This window comes from Tamandua tetradactyla, chromosome 17 (genome assembly GCF_023851605.1).
Source record: "Tamandua tetradactyla isolate mTamTet1 chromosome 17, mTamTet1.pri, whole genome shotgun sequence".
In the NCBI taxonomy this organism is placed as follows: Eukaryota; Metazoa; Chordata; class Mammalia; order Pilosa; family Myrmecophagidae; genus Tamandua; species Tamandua tetradactyla.
This window is the reverse complement of record NC_135343.1, coordinates 48,242,855-48,260,851: the sequence shown is the minus strand read 5'-3', so window position 1 is coordinate 48,260,851 and position 17,997 is coordinate 48,242,855. Positions and strand designations below refer to the sequence as shown.

The 17,997-nt window shown below is 50.0% G+C and overlaps 1 protein-coding gene across 10 annotated transcripts in view; it reads left to right on the top strand.

Moving 5' to 3' along the window:
• The window catches only part of DCTN1 (dynactin subunit 1), a 30,970-nt gene that overhangs the window by 8,099 nt on the left and 4,874 nt on the right, over positions 1-17,997 (top strand). For 2 of the 10 annotated variants that reach the window (XM_077134606.1, XM_077134608.1), the window contains 20 exons: positions 6,078-6,323; positions 6,591-6,669; positions 6,868-6,902; positions 11,323-11,343; positions 12,633-12,824; positions 13,185-13,382; positions 13,557-13,761; positions 13,837-13,915; positions 14,039-14,198; positions 14,315-14,419; positions 14,619-14,810; positions 14,896-15,012; positions 15,250-15,402; positions 15,953-16,113; positions 16,236-16,404; positions 16,653-16,721; positions 17,065-17,127; positions 17,238-17,387; positions 17,540-17,701; positions 17,784-17,915. In XM_077134606.1, the coding sequence (XP_076990721.1) occupies positions 6,096-6,323; positions 6,591-6,669; positions 6,868-6,902; positions 11,323-11,343; positions 12,633-12,824; positions 13,185-13,382; positions 13,557-13,761; positions 13,837-13,915; positions 14,039-14,198; positions 14,315-14,419; positions 14,619-14,810; positions 14,896-15,012; positions 15,250-15,402; positions 15,953-16,113; positions 16,236-16,404; positions 16,653-16,721; positions 17,065-17,127; positions 17,238-17,387; positions 17,540-17,701; positions 17,784-17,915 (2,670 nt within the window). In that variant the 5' untranslated portion in view covers positions 6,078-6,095. Of the gene's footprint in view, positions 1-1,921; positions 1,988-4,029; positions 4,333-6,077; positions 6,324-6,590; positions 6,670-6,867; positions 6,903-7,575; positions 7,597-9,567; positions 9,909-11,322; positions 11,344-12,632; positions 12,825-13,184; positions 13,383-13,556; positions 13,762-13,836; positions 13,916-14,038; positions 14,199-14,314; positions 14,420-14,618; positions 14,811-14,895; positions 15,013-15,249; positions 15,403-15,952; positions 16,114-16,235; positions 16,405-16,652; positions 16,722-17,064; positions 17,128-17,237; positions 17,388-17,539; positions 17,702-17,783; positions 17,916-17,997 lie in introns of those variants that run through there. The other 8 variants (XM_077134611.1, XM_077134607.1, XM_077134602.1 and 5 more) reach the window with 8 other exon arrangements.

Sequence of the window (17,997 nt, the reverse complement as noted above, 5' to 3'; positions counted from 1 at the left end):
CCCACATCTAATCTATACAGCGCCTTTTCTCAGTGGTTTTTTTTTCTTCTTGATACTGTCTCTGAATCAGCCTCTTTCCTCTTCTCTCTCTCATGACCTTTTCTCTCCTCAGACCCTCTTCATCCCATGTCTGTTTTGCAGCAGCTCCTTGCCGACATCCCTGTCTTTAGCAAGTTGTTCCTGCTTCTGCTCCATCCTGTGCATGCTACTAGTTTGCTCTTCGAAAACAGCTTTCATTGTGCCAGCCTCCTGCTCAGGAAGTAGTCTGACTTCCTGTTGTTATTGTATCAAGTCCGTCTGTTTCTTCCTGATATTAAAGTCTCCCTGCTTGTTCATACTTACTTTCTAGTCCATTTCAATATTAATGCTTTTGTTTATTCAATAAATACTTGACTCCATGTACTAAGGGCCATGGAACCAAGAAGAAAAATTGTGGGCTCTGGCTTCAAAGGCTTAGAGTTTTAAAAAAATATATTTTTATTGAGCTATCTTCACACACCTACAGTCCATCCAAGGTATAAAATCAGAAGCTCACAGTATTGTCACCTAGTTGCATATTTATCACCATGATCATTTTTAAAACATTTCCATCACTCCAGCAGAAAAAAATACAAAGAAAAAGAAAACACTCATACATCCGAGACTCCTTACCCCTCTCATTGACTACTAGTATTTTAATCTACCCAATTTCTTTTTTACCCCTTATCCCCCCTCATTATTTATTTATTTTTTTGTCCTTAGTTTTTACTCAGCTATCCATACCCTGAATAAAAGGATCATCAGACACAAGGTTTTCATAATCATGCAGTCATATTGTAAAAGCTGTATAGTTATATAATTGTCTTCAAGAATCAAGCTTACTGGAATAAAATTCGACGGTTTCAGGTACTTCCCTCTAGCCACTCTAATATACCATAAATTAAAAAGAGCTATCTATATCATGCATAAAAATAACCTCCAGGATAACTGCTCTATTCTGAATCTCTCAGCCACTGAAACTTTGTTTCATTTGTCTCTTACTCCTTTTGGTCAAGAAGTCTTTCTCAATCCCTGATGCGGGGTCCTAGCTCATCGGGTCCTGTTCCATGTTGTCAGGGAGATTTACAACCACTTGGAGTCATGTCCCACGTAGGGGGGAGGGCAGTGAGTTCACCTGCCGAGTTGGCTTAGAGAGAGAGGCCACATCTGAGCAACAGAAGAGGTTCTCTGGGATGACTCTTAAACATAATTATAAATAGACTTAGCTTCTCCTCTGCAGGAATAAGTTTCATAGGGGTGAAACCCAAGATCAAGGGTTTAGATTATTGAATTGGTTGTCCCCACTGCTTGTGAAAATATCAGGAATCCCCCAAATGGGGAGGTTTAATATTTCCTCCCTTCTCCCCAGTTCCCCAAGGGGACTTTGCAAATACTTTTTTAATTCTCTGTTCAAATTACTCTGGATGTATCAGGGTACCACAATGATCTGGACAAACCAATAAGATCTCTTGCCCTATTCTAGATTCTATGTAACTATGGTGTTTGAATAAACTGACCCTACAAGTTAAATTAGATAATGCACTACCCAAAATATAAATTTTGCACCAAATAAACATCTCTTTCTTTGGTCTCACATAGAAGTTGAGGTTTTTAGATATCGACTATATCATCAAAAGGCTTAGAGTTTGATAGAAGAACTCATTTAGAAGTTTCATTTCAGCTAAACCAGTGTTCTTTGATAATCTCCAGTCAAGCAAAAAAAATTCTGCCTCTGCTTATACTGTGTTCACAACTTACGGTGTTTTGCAGGCTTTTCCTTTCTATATAAGTTAAAGCACAGTCAGGTACCCCTTTTCTTTCCAGCTCATCTTTCTTCTGCCTGTAACTTTTTATAATATTTGTTGTCTAGATGTTTTATTTTATTTAATTTTTTATATTTTAGGGATGGGGTGCAGAGAAGAAGGTGGTGCTTGGGCCAGTAATCAAAACCAGGTCTTCTACATGGCAGGCAAGCATTCTACTAGACATTTTATTTTAAGACTTAGGTACTATCTTGTATCATGTCAGGTAATATTCTTTGCATTTCTATAGCCTCTGTGCTTTTTTCAAAGCAGTTTTATGTGCTTTATCCTGTTTGAGGTTCATAACACTAAAATAGATATGTTAAATATTCTCGTTTTTTTAAAGAAATGGCCTCCACAAGGTTAATTGACAGTATGAACTTATGTTAGGTCTGAGCTCTCCTGAATCTTTGAGGACAGTATGATCTAGAGGAAATGCATAACTTTGGAAGCTTGCAGATGTATGAGGTAACAATGAGAGATGTGAAGAAAAGGCAGAGGGTGCCAATTCAGCTTTGGTTCCAGCTTTGGCTTCACTCCTTACCTTCTATGTAACTTCCGATAAATTGCGTAGTTCTCTAAGCCTCAGTTTCCTTGTCAATATCATCCCTGGCTGCCTCTCTAATGGGGTTTTGTGATATCCAAATATGATGATCATGCTGCTGATGAAATTAGCTAATTTTTATTGAGCACTTACTAAATACCAGGCACTATCTAAATGTTTCACATGGGTTAACTTCCTTAATCCTCCAGTCAGTCCCTAAATTATGTTCTTTGATTGTTCCCAGTTGATAGATGAGAAACTTGAGGCACAGAGGTGTTAAGTAACTAGACCAAGTTTATGTAGCTACTAAATGGTGAAACAAGAAATTGAACATGAGCAAATTGAGTCTAGAGCTGGTACCCTTAACCATGGCACTATAAGATAATGTTTTTAAGGTGCTCTGCGGATTATAAAGGGCTCTAAATGTGTAAGGTTCAGGTTGCCAGGGTCATACCCATCTGCTGGGGCAGAAAGTTTGGAACCCTGGCCTGCCCTCCTCTGTCATAGTGGATAGGGATGGGAAGGGGCGAATTGGAGATATTTCTTAGAGGGTCTGCCAGGATTGAAGATGTGGAGAGGTATTTTGAGGCCAAATTTCTGGCTGTGGGCTACCATTCTACTTTTGGACTATTGGGCCTGTCTTAGAGAGTGAAGTGTTCTGCCAGTGATGCTCAGTGCAGAAAAGATAGATACCCCCTGGCCTGAAGGATCCAAATCCAGACCATGAGCAGTGAGCCCATAGGTCAGGCCCCAGATCAACCTCATTGGCTGCTTGGGGCTGGGGACTCTTCTCTGTTGGTTCCTAGCCCCTGGCACACAAATTAATAAATATGAAATGGTATTGTTATAAGTCCTTTGGAGAGCTCTAACTAGAGTGCACAGTTTTCACTAAATATAGAAAATAAACCATCTTGTTGATCTGTTAAAGAGAGCCTTAGAGTCTGAGACGCCTAAGAGGCGAGGCCGAGGGTACCAGGGGCAGGTGCCTAAGGTGGCTTGAAGTGAGCTCTTAGCTTTTGCCCACTGTCCTTAATCAGATTCTTAAGGTTCAGAGCCTGGTGCCTTATACCAACAGGAGGAAAAGAGAGTGATTGTGGCTGTCTTTCCTAGTGGGTAGGGACCTGGAACACTTGACTTGCTTTGCTGTGAGCTTGAAGTTGCTTCTATTACTGCCCCTTCCCTTCCTGATAATTAGGTAGGGCCTGGCTCCTCTGGCCCAGTATGAGATTAAACTCTAGACCCTAAACAAATGGATTTGGACCCTGAGCCCAGGGCTTAGAAAGGGATGGGGGAAGAGAGTGCCAGAAAATGGAGTGAAGGACCTCGTTTTGGCTGTAGGAAAGCCCTGGACAGCTGAGTATTTTCTAGTGTCACCTGATGCTTGTGGATCTGCTGAGGCCCTGTACCCTGGTGCCGGGAGTGGGGGGTGGGGGGAGTGGGGGTGGGTGGGAACAGTGATGGAGAGGTGGTACAGACTAGCAGGACCTGTCAGGGCTGTGCTTCCAGCCTGATGATAGTGTTCCCTGGGAGTGAATGCTGAGTGTCTGTGGTGTGGGTCTAGCCGTTGGTCCCTGCGCCTCTTGTCTGGCCCAGTTGAAGAAGGTGGGCACTAGGACCCAGCGGCTAGCACAGTCCCTGACTGGTCTAGAGCAGCACTAGCGCAGAGTGAGACTCATCAGCTGGCAAGAAGGATTCGGTGTCTCTGGGTTCAGGAATCCACGGGCAGCAGAAGGGACTTGCTTCTCAGCCCCCATCTCTGTCCCCACCTCTACCCTAGTGGGCTACCGACTAGGGCCCATGGATGGGGGAGATCTGGGTCCGATGGCTCCTGGGTCTGTCCATGAGAGCCTGGAGCCCTGACGCTCCTGCCTAGGTTTCTTCCTTTTCTTTCTGTCCCTGGCTGTCTGGGGAGGGGGTAGAGGCTGAGTGAGCAACATGGCCCAGAGCAAGAGGCACGTGTACAACCGGGTAAGTGGCCCTGATCTGGGATGGGCCTGGCAGGGCTGCTGGAGGGCGCCTGGGTGCCTGTGGACATCATCGTCATGGGGGCTGGGTAGCCAGACTGGAGATTGGCTGGAGGCACTCAGAGCCCCTGTTTCTAAGGAGCCCTCACAGCCTTGGTAACGTTAGGCTGGACAGGCCCCCCTTCTCAGACTTAGGCCCTGAATGAGGACTGGTTAGGCCGAGCCTTTGACTCTAATTAGATAGTAGGCTGGGGGTTCCTGTTGGGGGCCAGGGTACCTTGGAGACTTAGAATGGGATCGGTGGGTCAGAATGCCTTATGGTGAAGCCTTTCTTTAGAGCTGCTTTGTTGTTTATCACTTACTTTCTCTCTCTATTGGCTGAGCTTACATCTGTACCTACTGTTATAGCCACCTGGTTCTGAGAGGTTTATTGGGGTTGGGAGGTGAGGGGGGCAGTCTGGGTCTAGGGCAATTTGATTTCACTGTCAATCCTTTTAGTTGTTGGGTTCACGAGAGCCACCTTGCTGTCCCATGTGTGATTTGGGGGCTCAAATCCCTTGGTAGCCATATCCTTCCAGATTGAGTTCTTTGGAGAGGGGCATTAGAGAGCAATTGGGCTGGGAGACATTCTGGCTCCCAAGATGGGGCATCAGAAGGGAGACTTGTGAGGTCTTTAGGACCATGATGTCACTTCATGCCTCATTCATGTGTTTACTGCAAGGCCCTTGGTTCATGGAGCTGCTATTGCTAAAAATGACTTAGGTGTGATTTTTTTTCTAAACCATGAGGCCTATTTGGGTCTTAATTTTTGTGGTGTGTTCTGTTATCATGGGGTGTCAGAAATTGAGAGCTTCCCAAGGACAGTGTCTTAGTCTGCCCATTTGCCTTGTTCATCCATGGGGTGATGAGCCATCTATTTGGACCACTGGGCAGAGTCTGGGGGCAGAGAGAGAGGGAGACCTGAAGTACCTAATTTATTTGGCCTTTGTTTTTCTTTTCATAGCAACATAAAATGGAGAAGGAGCTCCAGAGCTTGGAGGTAGAGAGTTCACAGAACAGAACTTAGACCAGGAAAAGGGATTTGAATGGATGGGTTGTAGGGAAGGCATCCAGGAGTGTCATGGTGGTGTGTGGTTGGGAGTGGAGGGAGTCAGATTGGGGAAGGGGAGTGGGAACTTGAGGCCCTGGAAGGAGGCACAATTGTGTGGCTCTGAAAGAAAGAAGCCTAAGACAACTATTTGAAGCACAGAAAAGACAGATGATAGGGTGTGTGTGTGTGTGTGTGTGTGTGTGAGTGAAGGGAGAGTCAGGATTCTCTAGGGTCACCCACTGAATCGACTGTCTTCCTAGTTCAGGCTCCTGAGTCAGGTGTTGGGTTGTGGGGAACTTGTTCTGAACTGAGTTATTTGCTTGAGCGTAATTCCTCTCACTGGGGTAGTACTCCTAAAAAAGCAGCCATGTGGTGACATTCAGAGATCTATCAATGGATTATGATTTTTTATAAAATTTAAGTATAAACTCTTAAAATTTCTGGCAGGTTGTAGAGGGGTTTGGAGAAATCTTGGAAGAATACATCGTGAATCCTTTTCAAAGAGGAGTTTGGGGACAACCTTAGAATGGGGTTCAGGGAAGTGATGTTTTGGTCCTTTTTACATCCAGGATCCTGGCTAGGACATTTCTTACAGATTAGGATGCCCCCCTTGATGTGAGGCCTCTGACTGTGTATGTTTGCCCTTGTCTTTTTTTCAGACGCCCAGTGGCAGCAGGATGAGTGCAGAGGCAAGTTCTCGGCCTCTGCGAGTGGGCTCCCGGGTGGAGGTGATTGGAAAAGGCCACCGAGGCACTGTGGCCTATGTTGGAGCTACACTCTTTGCTACTGGCAAATGGGTAGGTGTTATCCTGGATGAAGCAAAGGGCAAAAATGATGGAACTGTCCAAGGCAGAAAGTATTTCACCTGTGAAGAAGGACACGGGATCTTTGTGCGCCAATCGCAGGTACTCACACTCTGCATCTGTTTGTGTGTGTGCCTGCATGTGCACAAGCTCTTTTGCATGTGTAGTTGGTGTTTTGGTATTCCTTCCTCTTGGGAGTGGATGATAAACCTCTGGTTGGGAGAGTGGGAGGTGGCAACGGGGAGGGATAATTGGAAATTTCTCCTTAGGGAAGCTGCCCTGTACCCCAGACTTGATTGGGGATTAATGAGAGGTCACATATTACAGCATCCTTGATCTGGCTACATTAAGTGTGTTCTGTGACCTTAGATCCAGGTGTTTGAAGATGGAGCCGATACTACTTCCCCAGAGACGCCTGATTCTTCTGCCTCAAAAGTCCCCAAAAGAGGTAACAACTGCTCACTTAAGTTGTCTCCCCACATTCAGGAGTTCCCAGGAAATCTCCCTGTAACATGAGGCCCCAGTAGATCCTGAGATTTTCCGTCACCATCATATTCCCCTGTTATGTCTTCCCCAACCCACCAGAATGTTCTCTTCCTCCGCCCTTCTATACAAACCTACACCATTTCTTTTTTTCTTAATACAGAGGGAACTGATGCAGCTGCAAAGACTAGTAAACTGGTGAGTGGTTGGAGGGTGGGAGTGGGGAGCAATGTGGAGGAGAAGGGAGTGAAGGAGGCAAAGAGGAGGGAGACTCAGTGCTAGCCAGGTTGAAGCAATAAGTAGGTCTGAACCCGAGTTAACTTTTCAGTCTCTTCAACCTCCCTGAGAAGGAAGTCTTTCTGGGTCTTATTTGCTACTTTAGGGCTAGAGTAAAGGTGGTAACAGGGAGAAATAATTAGGGTCCTCATTTCAGGGTCAGATGGCTGGGAATGATGGGTCTGAACCCAGTTGTGTTGCCAACTTTCCAATTTTTGGTGTCCATGGATGCTAGGATCTAGAGGATCTGGGGATGGGGGTAGGGTGAAGCTGCAGGAGGAAGGAATGCACCTGTTCACAAATGAATGGCGAGAAGTTGGGCCCTGTGCCATCTGTTTTAGGCTGTGTGCAGTGCTCCCCTACTACTCTACAAGTTGGGTGAGATGGGCTTCAGACTCTCCAGCTTCTCTGGGTCAGAGTGTGGACATTCTGGAAGGCGATCCCTCATCTCACTTACCCAGGGCTTGAGTGACTTGACTCTCTGCCTTAACTTTGTATTCCTGAATTAGTTTTAACTCCTGTATTCAGGATACCTCGCCGGCTGGCACAGTGTGACATCTGTTTGTAACTCTGCTTTTTCCTACTCCTCATGCAGCGGGGACTGAAGCCTAAGAAGGTGGTGTGTTTACTGTTCATGCCTGGGTGGGTGGGGACCATGAACCCCCTCCCCAGCTGTCTTGCATGTCCTTGGGCTGCTGCATGCTCGTGCCTGTGACCTTGGGGCTGGGATGGCCAGAGGAAATTGTGGCCTTGGCTTTCATAGTTCCTTTGAGGGGTGCAGAACATCAGATTCAGTATCCAGGCCCAGCATTCATTAGCACCTGACTCCGTAAAGAGCAGCAGCATGAAATTTACTGAGCATTTACCGGGTTGCAATGGGTTCTCACTTACATCTCACAAGCTTCAGGTGTGCTGGGGGGATAGGCTGGGGAGATTGGGGTTGGGGAGGTGATCAGACAAGGAGGTGGGAGATCAGGGAGCAGAGCACAAGAAGAACAGTCTTGAGTTGGAAAGCCTAAGTGTCCTTATGTTCCTGCCTCTGGGTGGGTGCTGCCATGAACACCCATTCCCACTCTGCCCATCAGTCCTTCCCCACCTTCTTCTTTCTCTATTGTTATTCCTAAGGCCTACTTTCCACTCTTGCAGCCCTCCATCAGCCAACATTGAAGTGGCTCAACTGTGTCTTTCCCCCTACCTCCCTTATTAAGTCAGTGCCACGTTCTTCCTCCAACCAGACCCCGCCTTGGGCCTCTGCCCCAGCTGTTTCTGACCTGCATGTGACTGTCAGACCTGTATGTACTGTGCTGTATGTACAATGCTGTGATTTCCTTGTTGCCAGCCTGTCACAGGGCCTTTTGACATTGTATGGGGAACTACTGCATAAGGGCAGTGAGAGGGGAAAGGAAAACATCCTCTTTTGTACCCCTAACTGGTGATGAGTTCTCACTGTCTTGAGGCTTGCCATGGAAGAGACCACATTCTGGTACTTGCTTTGAGGTCCTTGCTCTGGGTTGGAATGGGGATGTAAGAATGAAAATAATGCACTGAAGGATGTTGAGCCCATTCCAGGGTCATAGAAACTTGGAGTCTTCCTTTTGGATTATTGTTTCCTGGTTGGGGTTCCATTTGACCTCAGGTTCCTGAATAGAGAAGAGCCTGGGACTGTAGTTTGATACCTGGGGAGGAGTTCTAGCTGACCTGACCTGGGCTAGGCTGTAAGCCATGATCAAATCCTGGCACTTTGGCATTGCATGAGGAAATAGATAAAGCCCAGCCTAGACTGCCCGTACTGGGATACAGCTTCTTTGCTCATGGTGGAAAGTACCACTCATGTCCCTCTCCTCACCAGCCTTCCTCTCCAGTGGTTCTCTGGCAGTAGATCACTTAGGCTTGGGCTCCCTGCCGTCACCCCAGGTGGATCGGCAGCTAGCTCCAGGTATAAATGTGTGTGCTTTGAGGAGGGGGAGCAGGAGAGAATCCCAAACATCTATACACAGTGTTCAGTACTTTCTGGAAGCTCTTTGGAAACAGACTTTAACCAGTCCGCAGCAAAGGGAGGGTGGGGAAAGGAACTAAATACTGTCTTAAGGCTGCTGTCCAGATGGAATGTTCCCCAGGATGTCTTTATCACTCTGTGTGTTCCCCAGAACTGATGTCCCTTGCTGAGGGATGCTCTGGATATGCGTGCCTGATGAGACCCAGAGGGTCAGAGATATAAGGGGGTGGTCAGTGTGTATAAGGCAGAAGTGGAGGTGATGGGATTGTTGTGGGAAGGGAAGTACAAGTGTGAGAGGCCCTGTGTCCCTGTCGGTGATGCCTCCGGCCCCATAGGGTTTTATCTCTGGGGTGACCCCGGCCCCAGTTCCTTGAAGCAAGTTCTTGGGAGCAGGGAGGAACCAAAATCTGTTCTTGGGAGGGAGGAGCCAGGCGGGCTCTGCGCAGGACTTTGTCCAGTCAGGAAGAGGAGGAGGAGTCAGCAGCACCCTGGGTGGTTGCTAGGTGACCCAGGAGCCGTGGCTCCGCCCCCACGGAGCAGAGGAGGGTGGGTGCATGACGTCAGGTGGAGCTGGTGCTGCGGCCACTCAGGCTGCCATCAGCCTGAGCTGGTGAACTGGGCCGGGCGGCTCTCGGGTGCCTACCGGAGCCTGGCTGTACTGCCTGTGCGCCGGCAGAGGCCTCTGCGTCGGAGCTGCAGCCCTTTGCCGCTGGGAAGCCTCCGGGCCGGGAAGCTGAGGCTGCATTGTTGGGATTTGATGCACTAATCTCCTGTCTCCGCCGCCTTTCCCTCTGTTCGGTCTCTTTCCCTCCCTCCCTCCATCTGTCCTTCCTTCGTGTGTTTGTCCATCCCCCTCTGTCCCTCCTTCTCTTTCCTCTCCCTGCTTTCTTTGGTTTTCTGCAATGATGAGACAGGCACCGACAGCCCGAAAGGTACTCTTGTTTGCTCTGGTCCTGCTGCTGGGTTGCTAGGGCGATGGTGGCAGCAGGCTGCTGGGGTGGGGGTAGGGGCGGATTGACTTAATCTGTATACCTGGTTGGGGGAGGTGGGCCCGATGAAGGGTAGGGGATGGGGAGAAGTCTGTGTAACCTCCGTGCTCCATATCCTGGGCCCAAGCCTGCCTGCTTGGGTCTGGCTGTTTGGTCTGTGCCCTGAGCCTTGCACCCAGTTGCCTCACAGACTTGGCCTCCAGGCAGCCTCTGTGTTAAGCCAGCTTTGGAAGTTTCCTGTGGTGGAATCTGAAAAAGCAGGCCCAGGTGTCTCAGTGCTCTAGCAGGCCTGCCGCATCCCTTAGCTAGAAAGACTCTTGGTGGTTCCCCCCAGCATCCCTCCCCTACCCACTCCACTGGTGTTTATATCAGTAGGACTCTAAAAGTGGAATGGGGACCCTAGATTAATTTTGACCCCAAACTCCAGAGGCTTAGCCTGGATTGGAGGGGTAGGGAGTTGGGGGTGGGTTTCCTTGGGTCCAGTGTCTTCTGAAAACAGAGCCCAAGCTGAATCTTGTTTTTGCCAGAGCATTGGGGCATCAGGTAGCCAGAATACTATTTGGGAATTGGAGTTAAAATCCATTCACCAGTTAGTAGTGACCTGGGGGACTTCTGGGTTTGGTTTAGGGCATTAGCTTCCCTCTGCTGCTGCCCGACCAGCCTCCTTCGGTGCAGCTGGCTGGGTTCTTTGCTGAGCTCTGGACTTCTGGCTAATGCAGTATTCATGGTCCTGACACCTGAGCCTCTGCCCAAGGGATGGGGACTGCTGCAGGATCTGGACCTGGGGGAGGCAGGCAGGGAGCACAGCAGCATTGTTTTGCCTTAAGGGTTTGATCTCCCATTTCTGGGTTCACAATTTGTCTTGTCACACGGGATTTCTAGGGATTCTTCTGGTGAGTAGCACTTGAAGGGAAGGGGCTGAACTGAGAAGGTCCTTGGGAGTGGTGTGTGGGCAGGGCCTTGGCTCTTGGCTGGAGTGTGAGAGGCTGTTCGCTGTAGGACTGGTCTCTGGAGACCTTCTTCCCCAGCTGCTGCCTTTGGTCTCCTGTGGCTCTGCCTAGGAGACCAGAACTCTGAGATTTCCAGGGTGTCTGAAGGGGTGAGCCCTGGAAGGGTTGGGCAAAACTGGGAGCAGGAGCCAAGGAGGACCAGGAGTTCTGGGTTCCTGGAGTAGGAACAGGTTGATTCATAGGAAAAGAAGATAGGGTGGTGGAGATGGGGTGGGGTGTCTAATCATAGACCTGTTCCTGTTACTTCTTCTGCCCTCATTGCTGTCCCTTTTGCTGTCTGTCTTTCTGCCATTATCCTTTTCTTTTCCTGATTACCTCTCCTCCTCTGGCTCCTGTTGCCTGTCCAGACCACAGCTCGGCGGCCCAAGGTGAGAAAAAGCAGTCCTCTGCAAGCCTCTGCTCCTTTTACCTGTGCATGTCAGGCATGTGCATGCATGTGTGACTGTGTGTGAGCAAGTCACAGTCTGTAGACAGCATCCTGGGTTCTCTTTTGGGGAGAGAGGCAGGGATGGTGACATGCCCTCCTGGGAAAATGACTTCACACTCTTAAGAGGTTGTCTGAGCCAACAGCTGAGTGCAAAAGAGAGGAGATGGATTATGGTTAATCAAGATAAGCTTTCTTAAAGAAGGGAATTTGGACCAGTTTTGGGGGGGGGGTGGGGATTGGGAAAAAGATAAAGAAGGACTTGGCAGTATAAAATGTCAGGGGATGAGAAGGTGAGTATGTTTACAAGGCTTTGGGTGGGGAGGGGCGTCGGTCTTCTTGGAGAGCACTGCTAGGAAGAGCACTAGGCAGGCCTAGGTCTTCAGGGTTGCTCCCCTACCCCAACGTTCCCATGCCTCCCTCAGTGCTTTGCCCTATTGGAGTTCTTTTGTCTTGGGGAAGAGAGATGACAGAAGAGTTGGGTCTACTGACCTTGCTTTCTGTTGACCATCTCTCCGGTGATAGGGAAAGGGGAATTCTGAGACTTGGGAGGGATTGTCGAAGAGTGGGGACTATATACGGAGGAGTACAGCTTTCACCCCAGTCCTCTTCCCCGAAACGAGTGGAGTAAGGGAGATTAAGCTTGACTTACAAAGAGTAGGGAAGTCCTAGCAGCGTGGAGAGTGTGACCATCTTCAACCCCCATTCCCTTTTAGCCCATCCTTCTCTGGGAACATGAAAATCAGAGAACAAACTCCAATCTATTATTTCTCTCTGGGAATGACATTGAAGTTCTTTTTTTCCCATGGGGGAGGAAGGCATAAGCCCAGAGCAAGGACAGGACTGGGAGAATTAAGAAATTGTTAGAATGATTATAATTGGGTCACAAAGAGGAGTTCTGGGGAGTAAGGGACTGATTCTGCTCTAAGGGGATAGTGCCAGAGTTGGGAGGAATGTGGGGTCAGTGCCAAGGGAGGAGCCTTATAATCTTATATCTCTCCCCTACTCCTTCTTCCCTCTTCCTCTCCTTTGTCACTGTCTCACTCTGACTCTCTTGTGTCAATTTCCCTCTCCCCTTAACTCTGTTTTTCTCTTCTCATTTTGCTTTCATATACTCTTTCTGCCTTTCCCATTCTCTGTTTCCTTCATTATATTCTTACATTCTCTCTCTCTCTCCCTTTCACACTCCTGCCCCCTGTTCTCTTTCTGGCTTGCCCTACCTTCTCTGAATAGCCGACCCGCCCAGCCAGTTCTGGGGTGGCTGGGGCCAGCAGCTCCCTGGGCCCCTCTGGCTCAGCTTCGGCAGGTGAGCTGAGCAGCAGTGAGCCCAGCACCCCAGCTCAGACCCCGTTGGCAGCACCCATCATCCCCACGCCGGCCCTCACCTCTCCCGGAGCAGCCCCTCCACTTCTTTCCCCCTCCAAGGTAAGGATTGGGGTAGGGGAGGGGGCAGATAACTGAGACACAAAGAAGCCTGTGACACTTGGCTGAGTCCTGGAGATTTCCCAGGCCTGAGAGAGAACCAGAAAATGGACAAGGAAGAGTTGGGACGTAGCATGTGGGAATCCTACCACTGACTGAGCTATCCTTTTCTTTCTACCCTTCTTCCACGGTGTCCCCATATGTACCAGGCTCTGGTTCCTTTTCAGATCTGTTTGTATGACATTTGCTTTTGACCGTAGGACGGGGTGACTTTTGTACTCATCCCTGTCCACTTTGCTCCAGCTCAGCCTTGGTGGGGAGGAGGGGTAGATTGTGCACAGACAAAGGAGCCTCCCTTCACAGGAGGAGGAGGGCTTGAGGGCCCAAGTACGGGACCTGGAAGAAAAGCTGGAGACCCTGCGTCTCAAACGGGCGGAAGACAAGGCAAAGCTAAAAGAGCTGGAGAAACACAAGATCCAGCTGGAGCAGGTGCAGGAATGGAAGAGCAAAATGCAGGAGCAGCAGGCAGACCTGCAGCGGCGCCTCAAGGAGGCACGGAAGGTAAGACTCAGGGTGAATGGAGGTGGCTGGGGAGGCTAAGGGGCCCAAACAAATGTACCAGAAACTGTACTAGAGCTGGAGCCTGAAACATCATGGAGCTGAGAAAGCGTGGCACGGGGTCAGGGGTGGGTATCTCTGTGCTCTTATCCCCACCAACCTCCACTTCATCCTCAGGAAGCCAAGGAGGCACTGGAGGCAAAGGAACGCTACATGGAGGAAATGGCTGACACTGCTGATGCCATTGAGATGGCCACTCTGGACAAAGAGATGGCTGAGGAGCGGGCGGAGTCCCTGCAACAGGAAGTAGAGGCACTGAAGGAGCGTGTGGATGAGCTCACCACTGACCTCGAGATCCTTAAGGCTGAGATTGAAGAAAAAGGTGAGGGCCAGTAGCAAATGGGGGCCAAATAGTGGGGTCAGGGCCTTGTCTGAAAGTGTGCATGGTCTTCCCCAGGCTCGGATGGGGCTGCATCCAGTTATCAGCTCAAGCAGCTCGAGGAGCAGAATGCCCGTCTCAAGGATGCCCTGGTCAGGTAGGTCCCCCTGCTGCTGTCTCTGGAGTACACTTTCCTCATCTCCAGAGGGGTCAGAGCACTCCTTGCCCAATTACTGACTGAGACTCTTTCTCTTCTCCTCTCTCCCCCACTTCCAAACAGGATGCGAGATCTTTCTTCCTCAGAGAAACAGGAGCATGTAAAGCTCCAGAAGCTCATGGAAAAGAAGAACCAAGAGTTAGAAGTTGTGAGGCAACAGCGGGAGCGTCTGCAGGAGGAGTTGAGCCAGGCGGAGAGCACCATTGATGAGCTCAAGGAGCAGGTGTGGGGAGCCCAGCCTCTCATCCCAAGTCCCCCCCCCCCACCCCAACTCTCCTTTTGGCCTTCTTCTCTCAGATACCTTTCAGCAGCCTTTCTTATTGCCTCCCTGTAACTCAGGTGGATGCTGCTCTGGGTGCTGAGGAGATGGTAGAGATGCTGACAGACCGGAACCTGAATCTAGAAGAGAAAGTGCGGGAGTTGAGGGAGACGGTGGGGGACCTGGTAAGAAAAGAGCAGATCCTGACTGAAGGGTGTTGAGATTTCTGACATTTGAAGGAGGGTACTTGGAAAGGGATAAGCTAAGAGAAGGACTGACATATGACCCCTGATATTGAGCAGGGTATGTGGTGAGTGGACCCATCTTGGCCCTACCACACTGACCCTGCCTTTCCTTGCTCCCTACTACCTCGTGGCCTTCCAGGAAGCAATGAATGAAATGAATGATGAGCTGCAGGAGAACGCACGCGAAACAGAACTAGAGCTGCGGGAGCAGCTGGACATGGCTGGCACCCGGGTGCGTGAGGCCCAGAAGCGCGTAGAGGCAGCCCAGGAGACAGTTGCAGACTACCAACAAACCATCAAGAAGTATCGCCAGTTGACTGCCCACCTACAGGTGCCTGCCCACCCTGCTTTTGGCCTGTAATCACCCCAGCGCCCTTTGTGACCAGCTGTGTCTCACTGTCTTTCTCTACTCCCAGGATGTGAATCGAGAACTGACAAACCAACAGGAAGCATCTGTGGAGAGGCAGCAGCAGCCACCTCCAGAGACTTTTGACTTCAAAATCAAATTTGCTGAAACTAAGGCCCATGCCAAGGTTGGGAGAGTGGGTGGGCCTGAGGGTGTGTTGGGGAGTCTGGCTTGGATGCTACTGTGGAATGATATGGTGTGGGGCTCTTGCCTTCAGATTCCCAGAGTAGGGAGTGTTGTGGCAGTTTGGAGGACACCTGGTCTGGGCAGGTCCTGGAAGCAAGGAGCCTCGTGGATCAAGGCATGGTTGTTCTGTGGCTTTTTCCACCCTGGCTGAGAGCCCTCCTCCCTCTCCACCTCACAGGCAATTGAGATGGAGTTGAGGCAGATGGAGGTGGTCCAGGCCAACCGGCACATGTCCCTGCTGACAGCTTTCATGCCCGACAGCTTCCTTCGGCCAGGTGGGGACCACGACTGTGTCCTGGTGCTGCTGCTCATGCCCCGTCTCATTTGCAAGGTACGGCTGAGCAGTCACACATTCCATAGAACCCTGGAGAACTTGCTGAAATCCAGGCATCAAGGATGCTAAGTGAAGATAGCAGTCGGTGTTTGTGATGTTATGAGGGATCACACAGTCAGCCAAGTCATAAGTGAATATACCTTACAAAGTGCATGATGTGAAGGAGAGACAGGTTCTGTAAAAGCACAATTGGGAATCTAATTTAAATGGAGGGAGGAGGTGTCACTGAAGGAGTAGCATTTGAGCTCCAGAAGGTGACTAGGAACTAGCCAGGGGGATGATCAGCAGGCTAGCTTCTAGAAATGGCAGCTTTCAGGCAGGAAAGAGCAAAGTCCCACTGGTTATGCTACCCTTTTATCCCCACATCCTAAATCCTCACAACCTCCTTTAATCAAGATTTCCTGCCCTTCTAAGATCTGTTTCTGCTTTTCCCCCCCTGGGTATCCATACCTACTTTATAGCTGTTAAGCTCTGTGTCCTGTTTTTCTGAGTCTGTGTTCCCCATCCTCTACTAAGAGTCCCAGGTTCCTGGTCCTTCTTCCCATAGGCAGAGCTGATCCGGAAGCAGGCCCAGGAGAAGTTTGAACTAAGTGAGAGCTGTTCGGACCGGCCTGGGCTGCGAGGAGCTGCGGGGGAGCAGCTCAGCTTTGCTGCTGGGCTAGTGTACTCACTGAGTCTGCTGCAGGCCACACTACACCGCTATGAGCAGTAAGTGACCCCTGATCCCCTTCTTCAGGGCCCTGGGTCTGAGATAGGCTGGAACTGAGACTGTTGGTACTCCCTGGGGCTCGGATGACCCTGGCCTCACAGAACCCTTCTCTGGTTTCTAGTGCCCTCTCTCAGTGCAGCGTGGATGTGTATAAGAAGGTGGGGAGTCTGTACCCTGAGATGAGTGCTCACGAACGTTCCTTGGATTTCCTTATTGAGCTGCTGCATAAGGATCAGCTGGATGAGACCGTCAATGTGGAACCTCTCACCAAGGCCATCAAGTACTACCAGGTCTGGGGCAAGACAGGAAGGAGGGAAGGTGGCTCTTATGGGGGCTATCACCAGTGTATCCACAGATGTATTGCCCACACTGGTTGCTTGAGGCTTGGTTTGTTCTTAGCTGAACTTGCCTTATGATGCAGCTGCTTGGGGTTTTGGATTCTCTTGTACCTCTGCAGTCCCATGACTGCAGTTTAGGGAGACCTCTCTTTCCTTCCCGGGCCTGAACTCTGTCTGTTTTCTTTGTTGTCCCTTTTCAGCATCTGTACAGCATACACCTCGCTGAACAGCCTGAGGACTGTACCATGCAGCTGGCCGACCACATTAAGGTGAAGTGTCTGGCCTAATGGTCAGCCGCCCTTTAGAGATGAGAAATGGCAGTCATCAGGTCAAGAAATCAAGCCCCCACTGAATGAAGATGCATCTGAGCTATAGTTTTTTTTTTTATATATATATATATTTTGTATTTTGTAAAAAAAAAAAAAAAAAAAGAAATCAAGCCCCCAAGGGATTTTATACAGGACTAGGGCAGGGTCACCGAGGGTAGATCAGGGAAGCTGGAAGACCCGCTTAGGCATGGGGGTTGGAAGAGGGTGCAAACTTCTTAGAGATGATGATGAGACAGAAGGGCTCCTGTTGGAGATTGACAACCACATTCTTCCATCCTCACAGTTCACCCAGAGTGCCCTGGACTGCATGAGCGTAGAGGTAGGACGGCTGCGTGCCTTTCTGCAGGTGAGAGCTCTCTAGATCTATTTGACCTCCTCTTCCTTCCTAGTTCCCACTTCCTCACCCCTAGCCTTAAGGCTGATTTCGTTCCCCATCTATTTCCTATTTCCTGATAGAGTGGGCAGGAAGCTTCAGATATTGCACTCCTGCTCCGGGACCTGGAAACATCATGCAGTGACATCCGTCAGTTCTGTAAAAAGATCAGAAGGCGAATGCCAGGAACAGATGCTCCTGGCATCCCAGCTGCACTGGCCTTTGGACAACAGGTTTAGGGCTGCAAGTGGGGAAGGAAAGGAAGTTGGGGAGAGCCAGGAGGGCATAGTCTGTCATTATCCTGTCATGGGGACAAGAATAGTTTGGGGTAGCTGGGAGCTATGGTGCTCCCAGGCTGGGTTCCTGATTCTGGCCTGTTGCACAGGTCTCCGATACCCTCCTAGATTGTAGGAAACACTTGACATGGGTGGTGGCTGTGCTGCAGGAGGTGGCAGCTGCTGCTGCCCAGCTCATTGCCCCACTGGCTGAGAATGAGGGGCTGCCTGTGGCCACCCTGGAGGAGCTAGCTTTCAAAGCAGGCGAGCAGGTAGGTCCAGTGCCTGGGCAGGGATGAGTAGGGCAGTCTGTTGGCTAGTGTGTGGCTTTCGAAACTGTCCTTGCTCCTGCAGATCTATGGGAGCCCCTCAAGCAGCCCTTATGAGTGTCTGCGCCAGTCGTGCAACATCCTCATCAGTACCATGAACAAGCTGGCCACAGCCATGCAGGAGGGAGAGTATGATGCAGAGCGGCCCCCCAGCAAGGTCGGTGGAGGGTCCTAGGAGGGGCTTCCAGGGCCTGGAGGAGCAGGACTCGCTGAGCTCTGCTAGGTGTGGGAGGGCCTGG